Below are 13,793 nucleotides of genomic sequence, written 5' to 3'. Positions count from 1 at the left end.
CCCCTTTGTTTGAGAGGCACATTCGTGCTAGCAAACATGTGCCTCTATGGGAAGCAAATCTGTGCCTCGCAGAAGAAAAGAACGCGCTTTTTCTGCAATTTTTTATATTAATTTTTCTTCTAAAAACTAGGAAAAAAGGGGCAAAACTGAAAAGTTGAAAAAACCATATCTAAAACCAAAAAACATGTAAAAATAGTAATAATAGAAAATTCCAAGAAAGCAGGCAGCATGCGACATGTGGCAGTGGTTGAGAGCGCGCCAACTAGCGTGCTCTCTTTCCATCAAAAGTGACCCTTGATGGGCTCCCGCAAGGGGTACCATTCAATTAGTTGCTCTCCCGTACCCTTCGCTGCCACTACGTACACTTTGGGCCAGCCCATTTAAATATCATGTTTCCTCTTTTATTTTTTTCTTTTATTTTTTCTGCTTTTGTCAATTTCTGTTATTTTCGTTTTATTTTTGTATTTTGTTACTAGTCACGTGCCCGTGCGTTGCTACGGAAGCAAAAACAAGCAAAGAGGAAGAATTATTCTTGTAAGATGAAACACACGTGGATTTGAATGTTCACTTAGGTTTGTTGCTTTTTGACTTTGACAGCTTTAATATTCATTCTTAGTAGAGAAAATTAATAAAAACTTTAGGGGACCTTATGACACTTTACCTGTTCTTGTGTTGTGCAACACGAAATCACAGTTTTTAGGCTAACAAGTTGAGGCTTGTCAGTGAGCAAATGTGTAATTAATTGTCCAAACTCCTATGTTATCTTGATCACGTAAGCAGAATGTATGTTACCAGTGTAGCAGATTCCACTTTATAGATTGATCATGTAATTGTGGGAAAACAATGGACATGACCATTGCTGAAAGACCGTCCTGTTCGACACAACACATCATAATAAGAATGGCATGAATTGTAACAAGAAGACAGCCTGTCTTTTATTGGCAGCTTGGCACCACCCAAACAGACAAAAAAATTGTGCAAAAACCTAGGTAGTGGCACGGTGACATGTTGTTTGGCTAAATTACAACAATCCGTTCAGTCAGAGCAACATAAAATTGTTCATCAACATAAGACTTGTAGATCAGTAGTCCACACTGAAGCCTGCTCCAGGACTTATTTCAGTAGCAGAAAACTGTTCATGAACATACGGCCAATTCTGGATCAGTAGTCTTCACTAAAGCATGCTCCAGGACTTATTTCTCTGCAGAGACATATACTATACTGAGAGAAATTAGTGTGATTTCTTTGAAACACACTAACACAATAATAGACACAATGGCCTCACCTTGCTTGTCAGTGACCCCACTGCGAAACTGCCTTCTATATCCTGAAATCCACAGGAAAAAATCATAATCAGAGACATGTTAGAATGAGATTATCTCGCGAAATATGCTCCTAATCGACGAAAGCTTGGAACCGGAGCCGTCCGGAACGAGTAGCTCGCCACCGGCAAACATCCTCCGCGGCCTACTCATGGAGGTCCTGCCGCTGCTAGCCTCCATGGGCAGCACAAAAAAAAAGGCCATGTCCTTGGAGGTTGAGAACCAGAGACAACACAAAAGGGAATCAATGTCATCAGAGAAAACAAAGCAACTTACAGCCCAGTTCATCTTCCTTTACCGAGGCACGCCGATCTCTGCATCCACCAGTGCGAGGAAGAGTGGTCGTCCACGAGACAACCATGGACGGGAACAAGGGGCGGGTTCCTGTGCATCAGCCAGGGGTAGACCTCGTGCTCCCCTTCCCCTGTTTTCGAAGCTGCCACCAGCGCAAGCCTTCGCCGGAGTGGAGCAGTAGCTCCAACCATTCGCCCACTACAGTCCGCAGCTGCCAGTCGTCCGCGGTGACCGGATCTGGAAATCCCTCTCCACAAAATCCCAACTCCTGTACACGCCCTTCACCGACCAAACCTCGCCGGATGCCCGAACCAGAGAGAGACCAACCTCCCTAACCCTGCAGCGCCGCCGGAGAGAGCACAGCCACGACGGGGAAGGAACCGGAGAAACCATATTCCACTGCGTCGACGTCGGCCCCGCCTGCCCGCAAATGCCATAATCAAGTCCTAAAACACCATTATCTACAACCGCGGTGCGGCCGTCCGAGATCTCGCCCACTTCCCAGAGCCCGCCGGCGACCCGCCGGGAAACCCCCTCTCGTGTCGCCTCTCTGTTCGCGTTTTTTAACTGTATAGTCGGGAGAGACCCTTTATAGTGGCGTTGATCTTTAAGGGGTAAGCGGAGTTTTGGCTCCCGAGGTCATCCGCAGGCACGCTCAGAAAAAAATCAAAACAAATATTAGAAATTTTTTAAAAAAATCCATATTTTTTGGGTGGTAGATAATTTGACACGTGAGGTCCGCTCTAAATTTCAACTCATTTGAGCATCTGAGCAGCTCTTGGCAAAAAAGACAAAATCGGGTCTGTAAAAATGTTTACGATTCACGCACTGTTTTGACTCGATTTGTCTTTTTTGCCGAGAGCTACTCAGATGTCTAAATAAGTTGAAATTTGGAGCGGACCTCACGCGACAAATTATCTATCACACAATTTTTTTTAGAATTTTTGAATTTTTCTAGTATTTATTTTGATTTTTTTCTGAGCGGGAGCAGATGAGCCTTGGCACCGAATTGGATATCCGGTACTCGACGCTTCTGTTTCTTTCGCGAGAGAAGCAGAAACAAATAGTCTGTCCCGGGCTCGGGAACAACTTGAGTCGATCTCAGCCTTACGTTTTGGATCAGACGGTACAGATGCAACAAAGGCAGGCACATCATCACCACCTAGTCACATTTTTATAGGAGTAGAGATTTTTTGACCGTTCGCTTTTATTATTTTTTTAATTCATGAATATTTCATGAATACACAATTTCTTTTCAAAACTTGAACATTTTTTTATTTCTCGAACAGTTGTTTTCAGAATCATGAACATTTTTTGAGTATGTGAACTTTTTTTTGAAATACCGTACATTTTTTGAATCCAAAAGTATTTTGTGACTTATCCAAAATTCTTTTTAAAGAAGAAGAAGAAAAGAAAAATATACGAGAAAACAGGGAGCATCGCACAAGGGCTGCCAGAAAAAGGTGCGCGGGAGGAAGGGCGTGCGCGCTCGCTCGTTCGCCAGCGCCTAGCACCCCAAATAGGATGTCCCGAAATAACGAGACTTTCTATTTGTCGTCACAGGCGTTAAATAGAAATCATTAGTTAAGGGGAGTGACCTTTGGGCCCTTGCAAAGGTCACTCCCCCTCAGGTGCTAACAAGTGGTAAACTAGGATTTTTTTCATAGATTAGTTTTTCAAAACCTTTTATCTCTTAAACTGTGTGTCCAAACTCCGTACCATTTTGACCGTTGCATTCCTCGCATCGAGATTCAAAATAGGATCCCATGTTAGTAGATTCCGACGAACTTTTTTTCACAAAAAAATCTGAGAAATAAAAGATAAAAAATGTGGCCGAAAACATGTTTATTTTTCCCATTTCCGAGTGGAACAACTGTGTGCCTCCACGAGAAGCAAATCTATGCCCCCCTCCCCCCCCCCCTCTATGCATATTTTCCTCTTCCGAGAGGCATAGCTGTGTCTATCATGGTAGCAAACATGTGATTCTCATGGAAGAAAAAAAACACGGTTTCTCTCGCGGAAGTAAATTCGTGCCTCCATCGAAAGTAAACATGTGATCTCTCATGGGAAAACGCGTTATTTTTCCTTTTCCAAGAGGAGGCTCTCGCGGAAGCAAATCTGTGCCTCCACAAGAAGCAAATATATGCCTCTCGTGGAAGCAAAAAAATTGTTTCCCCCTTTACTAGAGGCACAACTGTGCCTCCCGCGAAAGCAAAACTATGCCCCCTCGAGAAGCAAATCTGTACCTCCATGGAAGAAAAAAAATGTGTTTTCTCGCGCATTTGTTTTATCAAAATCTCAGAAAAATCGGGCGAAAACTGAAAACCGAAAAAACCATCTAAACCATGTAAACATGTATAGAAATATAAAAAAAGCCGAGGAAGCGTCTAGCACGCGACGCGTGGTGGCAACTGAGAGTGCGCCAAGTGGCGCGCTCTCAACCCACCCGAAGTGTCCCTTGAGGGGCTCCGGCAAGGGGTACCCCCTCAGGTAGTTGCTCTCGTATATAGTGGATGCGACGCATAGGGTGCATGCAATGGGCCGTTTAGCAGATTCACTATAGAGACAAGCGCATGTAGTAGTCAGTTCACTTCAGTGAACCGTTTCAGTTAGCCAACCAGGTTTGTTGATTTTTTTTTCTTTTTTTTTTGTTTTTTCACCTTTTCTTTTCTATATTTATTTTGTGCAACAAACATTTACATAATATATGACGAACATTTTCCAAAAAAAACATTGAACAAATTTTAATATATGTTGAACTTTTTTTAATACATTGATTTTTTGTAATATACACTGAATATTTTCGAAATACACATTGAACTTTTCTTAAAATATGCTGAAACTTTTCAAAATATGCATTGAATATTTTTTAAAGTACGTTGAACATTTTCTTAGTATACGATGAACATTTTCAAAAAACACATTGAACTATTGTTTTTTAAACGTTGAACAATTTCTTAATACACGATGAACATTTTTGTAACGGACCGAGAACTTTGTTTAATATACGGTGAACATTTTCTTAATATATGATGATTTTCTGTAATACATGCTAAAGTTTTCTATATAATACAAAATACGACAAAAATAAATAAAAAGTAAAAAAAGAAACAGAAGAAACAGCCAACCCGACATGGGCCTGCCCAACTAGGGTAGTGGGAGGGACGCTCCCTCAGAGAAGCCAACACTATTTCCCGCCCACGGGCGGAAAATAGGATTGGCGCGAAATAACATATGCTCTCTGTTAACTCAGGAGAACTAGATTCAACGTTTTTCGTTTGATATGAATCCGACGGTCGAGAGAAAATCCAACTGAAACAAATAAAATTTTCAGGCATCTGAGCCATAGGTGCTCTCAAATTTTGGCATCGGTTCAGTGTATTTTTAACTTCAGACACCAAAGCGATCATCACACGCAACATCATGTATCACTGATGTATCGTACTCAATTCACAGTACTAACGATTCACAAAAACCACGTCACACACCGACAAGTATAGCAAGGCACGAGGTTGCTCACCGGCAAGAAGGTGGCCGGTTCTGAGATTTGCGCGTAACTTGCGGGATTTTGTCCTGGGAGACTTGGTCGCTCTGTGTCGTGTAGTGTGATATTGTCCATTCAGGGAGCGAACGAGACAGCAAACTTTCGTCGCCTTGCAGAAGATAATGCTACTGGCGGTAAACAAATGCGCAGCCGGCTGCAATATCTGTGTCCGTGAGTACATTACTCTGGCTTTCGTTTGGACTTGGCAGCACAAAGGCGTCGTAGGAAAGTGACCGGCCACGTTGCGTATGCGGGATCTATGTCCAAATCTTAATAATACTTAGGCGTTTGGCTCAAATCCAGGCTGCTTAGCCCACCAAGTTGTGGCGTTCGTATGCGTGCTATAGCTATTCATATTTTTTTAACGAAAGATAAGAAGGTTGAGATCATACTTGATACTACAACGACATTGTCAACCGACGTGCGTCAGTGCATCTCAATCAAAAGATGGGTCATGGTTGCAATCTCTCGGGGTGGAGCATTCAACTGAATCAACTCTCACATTTTCTAAAGATATACTCAAACTAGTCTGTCCTCAAACACCGTGTCAACTTCGTGGCACAAGCTCAACTGCATTTCTCCAAAGCAGCAAAGGATTGATAGCCTGTCTGTTGTGGACGCGGATTAACTTAGCTCGAGCTCAAATGAGCTCGGATGAACAGAAAAATCCAAAAGAAAAACAATTCAAGAAATTCTTTTTTTGTAAAATTTGACATGTTTTAAATGATTGCAAAGTTTCATCGTAGAATGACATTCGTGAAAATTATGGCAAAAAAAATTCAACACTCTAAAAATAACTTCGGTTTTTTTTTTGCCACGACTCCCACGAATTTCATTTCATGATAAAATCTTGCAAGCATTAAAAATATTTGTCAAAGTTTGTCATCAAAAAAATTCAGAATTTTTTGTTTTTGTTTTGTAAATTTTACTCCTCACTCGAGCTCATATGAGCTCGAGCTGAGAAGGGCACATTCAGTCTATTGCCTGCTATATGGGCTGACATATTTGGCAGGAGAGGAACATGAGGGTCTTTCAGGATACATGTTTTACTGTAAGGGAGGTGATTAACCTTGCTAGGGATGACATAGGGCTCCTAAAGGAGGAGAGAGACTATTCCTTTTGTGATCTCTTAATCTAGCTCGGCGATAAATCCTCGCGGAATATAAGTTGAAATAGCATTAATCTCTTCAACGATGCCATATATAGCTTCAGCGACCGTGAGAAAGATCCAGCGAGTAGGGGCAAATTTGACAATTTTAACCTGGAAACGAAATAAATTCACAGAATGAACTGGGTGCGAAACTATTTCACACCCCTAACCCTTTTGTGTAGCGCCCGCCACGCCGGCGCCACACCCTACGGTGCAGCGCCTAGCTCCGGGGCGTTGCACCTCTGTCCACCGTGGCAGCCCATGGGCCCGCACCCAGCAGTGCAACGCCTCCGAGCTAGGCGCTGCACCTGTAATGTGCAGCGCCTAGCCGCTAGGCGCTACACATGTAATGTGCAGCGCCTAGCGGCTAGGCGCTGCACTGTGACTTATCTGCAAACGCGCCAGCCCTCTCCTCCCCCACCCTCCCCATTGGCAGTTACAGAAAAACAGGGCGGCGGCCATCTGCACTCCCCCTCTCAATCCCCTCTCCCAAATCCTTCCGATCCGACGATTTGGTCCGTGCATTTCTTCACCAATCCATCGTAGAAGGTACTCTCCTCCGATCCCCTTCTTTCTATCCATAGAAAATATTATATTTTGAAGATTTGGGGAACCCTTGTTTGAATCTTGCATGTATTAGATTTGGGCAACTTTTGTTTGAATCTTGCATATATTAGATTTGGGGAACCCTTGTTAGATTAGAATGTGGTTTGGATAGATAAGTTGACATGTTATTTATATAGTTTGGATACATAGATTGACATGTTATTTCTATGGAGAAGTTATTTGTATGAAGTAGGCCTAGTTTAGTTTATTTGTACTAAAATTATACTCGTATTGAGAAAAATGCTTTGGATACATATGCTTTGAATCTTGCATGTAGTAGGCCTACTTTAGTTTTTTTGAATTGAAAAGATAATCGTGTTGACAAGAATGCTTTGTTGAAATTGTTAGGATGGTTTGGCTTCTCGATGATCATTGGGACAAACAACACCGGTCGTACGCTATGTCGGTGCAGCAGCGGGTAATACTGAAAGTGGCCGGTGTTATGAATTTCGTATGTTTTTTCAAACACAAATGCCCCATATGTAATGTTATGATTTGTTTGTTTGTAGGAGCTTGCACCTCTGAAGCTTCGGTCTCACGGGATCAGCCTTGGAGGGATGCGCTATGATGAGCGGTACACACCTTATGTTAGGGAGGCAGGACTTCTCCCTTTCATTGAGTTGGTCCGCCGGTCGACGCCACCCAACAATGTTGCAGCACTCACCGCGCTTATTGATCATTGGAGGCCGGAGACACACACTTTCCATCTTCGGACCGGGGAGATGACCGTGACGCTGCAGGATATTGCTATGATCACCGGTCTTCCTATCGATGGCAATCCTTTATGTATGAACACCGATTCTGAAGGGTGGCGCGCGCAGATGCAAGCCCTTATCGGTATGGTTCCTCCGGAGCCTCGGGAGCCAGAAAGGGAACATAAGAAGAAGGAAAGAGTCGCAGCGGGCGCTACTTTCACGTGGATATCATCGAACTTCGCTCATTGCCCCGATGATGCTAATGAGGACATGGTGAAGACATATGCTCGTGTCTACATGTGGTACGTGATATCGAGGACAATGTTTGCTGATGGCACAGGCAAGCATGCTCCATGGATGTGGCTGAAGGCGTTGAACGTCTTCGATAGCAAATGGAGTTGGGGTTCGGCGACACTAGCTTACTTGTATCGACAGGTATGAAGTTGTTTCCTTTTCACTTCATTGATACATGATCAATGCGCTCTTGCGGCAAATTTGACCATGTTCTTTTGTATGTGCAGTTGGACGATGCCAGTTGTAGGCACACTGGAGGTATTGGTGGTTGTCTGCTCGCACTTTCCATATGGAGCTGGGAGCGTTTGCCGGTTGGACGACCTAAGACCGTGAAGTACGAGGATTGGGACGATAAAGACGACCCACTACGGCTCCCCACTTGGGCTTACAAGTGGGATGTGTTAAATGAGACGACGGATGATCCCTCGGTAATGTACAAGTTGTACAAGAGCGAGCTGGACGCGATCACGCCTGAGCAGGTGAACCGACCTTGCATAAGTGATTATCATGCTTGTATCTTCACTCGATATCAATTTTGCATCCAATCCCATTTTGCAGGTGGAATGGGAGCCGTATGAAAAAGGAGAGAGTTTTGGTAACCCTATAGAGTTCAAGCTTAATCCGATGTGCATTAGGGATAGGGATCTCTGGCATATGCGGTGCCCACTGATATGCAACTGGGCGGTTGAGCTTCACCTGCCACATCGGGTGTTCCGCCAGTTTGGTTTGTTCCAGCCACACCCGCCGGAGTGGGAGGACACGGACAAGTTGCTACACGAGTAAGATATAATTAACCTTGAGCACTTAGCAGCTTCTCGACGGTTTCGATGATGCTAATATTCTGTTTCTAACTTGCAGGTTGGATAGGAAAAAGCAGCGGAAGATCAAGGATTGGGCCAGCCATCACAGGAAGTATGTCGTGCAGTTCGCTCTTAGTGTGGAGCAAGCAAGGGCTGGAAAACGAGCCCAGCTTCGTGAGCACTGCCCGATCGCGTTCAACAACTATCTCGCATGGTTTCTTGCAAGTACCCGCGTGGAGGTATGCCAGCCGGCGTATGCTGAGGAGATTCTGGAAGAACCCACCTTTTTCATGAGGTAGCCCAGCACCAGTACAACGCATTAGTCAGGAAAGGCAACTCGGTGATCCCTTCAGCTCCAATGATGAACTTTGTGGTTAGCCCTTTTTGCTTTTCCATTCGCACTTTTCACATCTTCGCTTGCCTAACACTTTGATACCGTTTCTGTTCATAGCGTGCCCAGATCAAGAAAGCAGCTGACGAGACCGAGACTATTCGGTTGTATGCTTCCTCCCATGTACCATACAACATCTTAAATGCGGCTTGCTTCGCCTTCCATGCCTTGCCGTATTTCACCTTGTAATGAAAGATGGCTTTCACAAGGTCAATGACATGTTGGACGCTCATTGTTGGAAGTGTGGATATTGAGTTGGAGAGCCTGTAAGCGATGAACTCGGACGTGAGTTGTTTGTGGTCTTCGGACACAATCTTGCCATCCACCCTTTTGCCTTGGCACATGTGAGTTGGCACACAACTCACTACATGCCAAGTAGGACCTCCTTTCCATGGTCTTGCACGCACAATCCACGGACAACCGCCACGGCGTCTTGCCACTCCTTGTTGGACCTCCTTTCCACGACCTCTACCACCACCACGGCCTCTTGTAAGTCCAAGTTGGACCTCCTTTTCATCTTCACATGCACATGCAACCGTGTAGCGCACATTGACGTCCAAGTGCACCACCTTGTGTGGACGATAATGCGTAACCGAGTAGTTGTCGAGCCACATCTTCAAATCCAACAAGCTGTCGAACTTAGAACCTTTAGCAATCCGGTTCTTGTCGTCTACCAAATCACGGTGAGAGCTTGGCCTAACCCCAAGAGGTACACATTGGCCACCATCTACCACGGCTTCATCCGCGAGACTAACATCCTTGAACAATGTAGTCCGATGATCCCGACCAAATACCTTCTCGAAAGCTTCGGCCTCCTTCACCGTGAACCCCTCCGCATCAACTTGTTCATCAGGACCATCGTCATCCGAGTCCGATGCATATGCACGGGAAAAAGGGATGGAATGGTCCATTGTCTCTTGCAAATGATATTTGTTGAGATCACCCACATTGTTGTCATGGAGATCAACTTCATTGTCATCGTCCACATACTCATCATTGTCCTCTTGCAAAGATTCATCTTGGTTGTTTCTATAAGGGCTCAATGTTGGCCTCACTTCTTGGGTCAAAAGAGGTTCAACAATTTCATCTCGCTTCAAGGATGGGGGGCTACTAGCAACCAAAGGGGAGGGGTTCCCGTTCAAGTCCAAATGCAAACTTGAATCAACCTTCTTCGTTGCAAATAACTCAAGAGCCTTGTCTAGTGATTCGGCCACCGTCTCCTTGTATGCAACCCAACGTTGCTCCGAGTTTACACGCATTGTCTTCCAACGGATGTGCATTCCAAAACCAACATTATGCCTTCCCTCCAACTCAATGATATCACTAGGGTCCATCCAATTCAAATCTTTCCTAACTTGTTGCAAGAGCTCCGCATAGCTAGGACTACTATCAAACACCATGTCAAACTCATCCGGGTCCGGTTCTTTATTGCCTTTCAAAAAGGCGTCTTTGTCCCCATGATGAACAAACACACATGTTCTTCCCATCCCTATAAGCAATGAACACAAGGTAACATTGCTTCCATGAGTACAAATCCATGGATTAACACCGAATACAAACCCTAATATATATATATATATATATGAAACAACAACCCTAACCATAACCCTAACCCTAACCATAACCATAACCCTAACCATAACCCTAGCCCTAAACCTAACCCTAGCACCAACATAAGAACACCCATAAGAATAACCCTAGCATACTAACAAAGCCTAATCATAGAAATTGGCAAACAAACATCTCACATCTCCATGCAAATCTCTAGATCCAAACAAAACTAGGGTTTCCCCAAACTACCAACAAATGAGCAATGGGAGAACTTTACTTCGATCAAAAAAAGGGGATCGAAGATTATTACCTTGAGGGAGGGTTTGACTTCGAAATCCACGGACAAATTCTTCAAATTTGCAAGATTTGGAAGAAGATTTGAGAGGGGGGAGAGTGGGAGAGGGGGCAAAGCTCGGGGAGAGAGTGAGAGAGTGTGTGGTGGGGGGGGGTGGGGGAGGGGGGCCCAGCCAAGTGGCTGGATAAGTCACAGTGCAGCGCCTAGCGGCTAGGCGCCGCACATTACACGTGCGGCGCCTAGCTCGGAGGCGTTGCACTGCTGGGTGCGGGCCCATGGGCTGCCACCGTGGACAGAGGTGCAACGCCCCGGAGCTAGGCGCTGCACCGTAGGGTGTGGCGCCGGCGTGGCGGGCGCTACACAAAAGGGTCAGGGGTGTGAAATAGTTTCGCACCCAGTTCAGTCGGTGAATTTATTTCGTTTCCAGGTCAAAATTCTCAAATTTGCCGCGAGTAGGGGCTCGCCATAATTGGTTGAATCAACAACTTGCGTCTATCAGATCAATCCTCGACATAGTGTTCATTTCTGCGGATTGGAAAACTTTCTATCCAATGTCCTCACTCAAAGCTGAACGAGGATCGGCTCTGCTTTTGTGCAATATGTCAACTCTGTGTTTGCGCATCACCTTGACAGCTTCAATAAGTTTTTTATAGAGAAAATGCTAGAGCTCAACTTTATAAATAAAGTCATACGTCAAGATTTGATATGCACGAGACATAACCAAGTTTAAACAATTGCATGCAGCAGAATTACAGTCTTAACAACAGAAGTTAGCACGCAGGCCAGCGATCCACGGATAAGGACTAACAGTTAAGATTAGAATAAGATAAATTCAGGACGGCTCGGAGGCCCGATCTTGACTGGTGATATCAGACGCCATAGCTCGCACACAAGACATAAGAATGTCCGTCGCCTCCTTGTCACCAAATTTAACCAGAGGCTTCCACTGCTGTAAAATGGCAAGTTTGAAAAGACAATCAATAGGGTTAATTATTAGGAAAAAATATGCTCGATAGAGAACTTGTTCCAAGATGTCCAAAGGAACAAAGAAATAGCCGCAAAAACGAACAAGAATATCGTACTCATCTACCTGGGCAGGGATTTAGCAAGATCAATAAGACTAGCAAATGAGGTAGGGGCCCAATTAACACCCAACCACGATTGGGTGCAGCTCCAGAGCAAGTTAGCTAGGTCACAACGAAGAGAATGTGATCAGTATTCTCAAGTGCACCACATAAAGCACAAAATTCTGAACAAGGGCCATTACGTTTATGAACTTGATTAGCAGCCGGAAGCCTACCTCTGACAACATGTGAAAGGAAAATCTTAATCTTAAGGGGAACACGAGCCTGCCAGATATATTTAAACCTGGAAGCGGGATTACGAGAAAACAATATAGAGTAAAGCGATTTAACCGAAAATATGCCCGAGGGGGAGTGAGGCCAAGTCACCACATCAGTCTCCTCCAAAAGCATGGGGAAGATAGCAGCGAGACGCTGCCAATCTTCCAACTCTAGAGGAGAAATAGTACGGCGGAGCTCCACATCCCAATTATTAGATGTGAGGTCTGAGACAGAGATCCCCAGACTAGCATAGTATGAGAAAATAAAAGGAAATGAAGGACTAAGAGGACCATCACCATGCCACCGGTCAAGCCAGAAACAGACCGAGGAACCGTCGTTAACCACAAACTTCGCCTAAGCCTGAAAATTGTAATGAACTTTAGTCAACTTCCGCCATAATTGAGAACCACCAGTCGCAGGGGAAAATATAGGGCTAGAGTTTGGTAAGTATTTCGCTTTGAAGATATATAAGCCACAAATTCCCAAGGGCAGAATTAGGATACACCATCACCATTTAATAATAATACATTTATTCATGATAGCGGTGTTAATAATGCCAAGCCCCCCCCCAAAGCGTTTACGTTCACATCACTTTCCACTTGATTAAACGGTATTCCTTTTTGTGATATGCAGCATTCGAGTAAAAGCCACTCTGGTGTTTATCAAATCCATCATGCATACCAGCAAGAAGGCGATAAAAGCCCTAAAAACATACGAAGAGAAGAAAGGTAGGCATTGATTAGGAAAACCTTGCTAGCAAAGGTATTATAACGCCACACTAGGGTATTACCCTATTGTCGGCCTTCAAGAAAGAAGGAGCAAAATCCTTAGTATAGAGCTTGAACGGGGAAATAGGGTTGCCCAGATATTTGAAAGGAAAAAAAACCATGTTTACAATTGAGAATATTAGCTATACATATATTGTCTTCCGGCAAGCAACCCAAAACAAGGACTTCGCTCTTAGATAAACTGATTTTGAGCGTCGGCAAGGCTTCAAAATAGAGAAGCAAGAATTTGAAATTAGCAAGGGCTAGGTCATCATTATTAACCGGCTAAGAACACAACAGGTTTAATGAAGATAAGACACACCAGACATGATAAGGCGAGACACAACATGTTTAATGTGGCCAGTAGTAGCATCATAGTTAAGAATACATGACAAATCATATGTAGGGATACGTAGCAGAAAACAAAAAAATTCGTCCTACGCTCCAGCCCAGGACCACTATGAAAATTCATAGAAGGTTTGATCTGATTGTTACCAACTTGTAGCAGCAGCAGAAGAAGAGTTGGTGATGATTGTTTGTGCAGATTCCCGTAGCTAGGATTTACAAACTCCCAACCGCAAGAATTTTCTCCCTCAAATAGAAGATCAAACATACGATCTCTCTACCAGCTTGCACACATATGGTGTTACTAATCCAGCAGTGCTTCACCAGCTAGAATTAATCGCCGCCAAAGACTAGGCAACCTTGCAGCGCTACAAAACTATTTCGTGCAGTAGCTAG

At 44.2% G+C, this 13,793-nt stretch overlaps 1 protein-coding gene and 1 long non-coding RNA gene across 3 annotated transcripts; one reads left to right on the top strand and one right to left on the bottom strand.

The window, feature by feature from the left end:
* Positions 1-788: 788 nt before the first annotated feature.
* On the bottom strand, positions 789-2,374 carry LOC109754707 (uncharacterized). 2 transcript variants are annotated; one of them, XR_002230782.3, is made up of 3 exons: positions 1,599-2,208; positions 1,286-1,327; positions 789-1,216 (listed from the first exon to the last, which is right to left on the bottom strand). It is a non-coding gene; the product is annotated as an uncharacterized lncRNA (long non-coding RNA). The 2 variants fall into 2 exon arrangements; XR_005757162.3 differs by having other exon boundaries at positions 890-1,216; positions 1,286-2,374.
* Positions 2,375-7,029: 4,655 nt separating this feature from the next.
* On the top strand, positions 7,030-9,186 carry LOC120963943 (serine/threonine-protein phosphatase 7 long form homolog). Its single transcript, XM_073498622.1, has 5 exons — positions 7,030-7,334; positions 7,426-8,046; positions 8,133-8,384; positions 8,464-8,684; positions 8,764-9,186. The coding sequence occupies exons 1-5, from the start codon at positions 7,266-7,268 to the stop codon at positions 9,002-9,004; spliced, it is 1,404 nt and encodes a 467-aa protein (XP_073354723.1). The 5' UTR covers positions 7,030-7,265; the 3' UTR covers positions 9,005-9,186.
* The last annotated feature ends 4,607 nt before the right edge of the window (positions 9,187-13,793 follow it).

This window comes from Aegilops tauschii, chromosome 5, assembly GCF_002575655.3.
Source record: "Aegilops tauschii subsp. strangulata cultivar AL8/78 chromosome 5, Aet v6.0, whole genome shotgun sequence".
NCBI classification, from domain to species: Eukaryota; Viridiplantae; Streptophyta; class Magnoliopsida; order Poales; family Poaceae; genus Aegilops; species Aegilops tauschii.
Note: the sequence above shows the minus strand (reverse complement) of the source record. Positions and strands in the feature narration are given on the sequence as shown.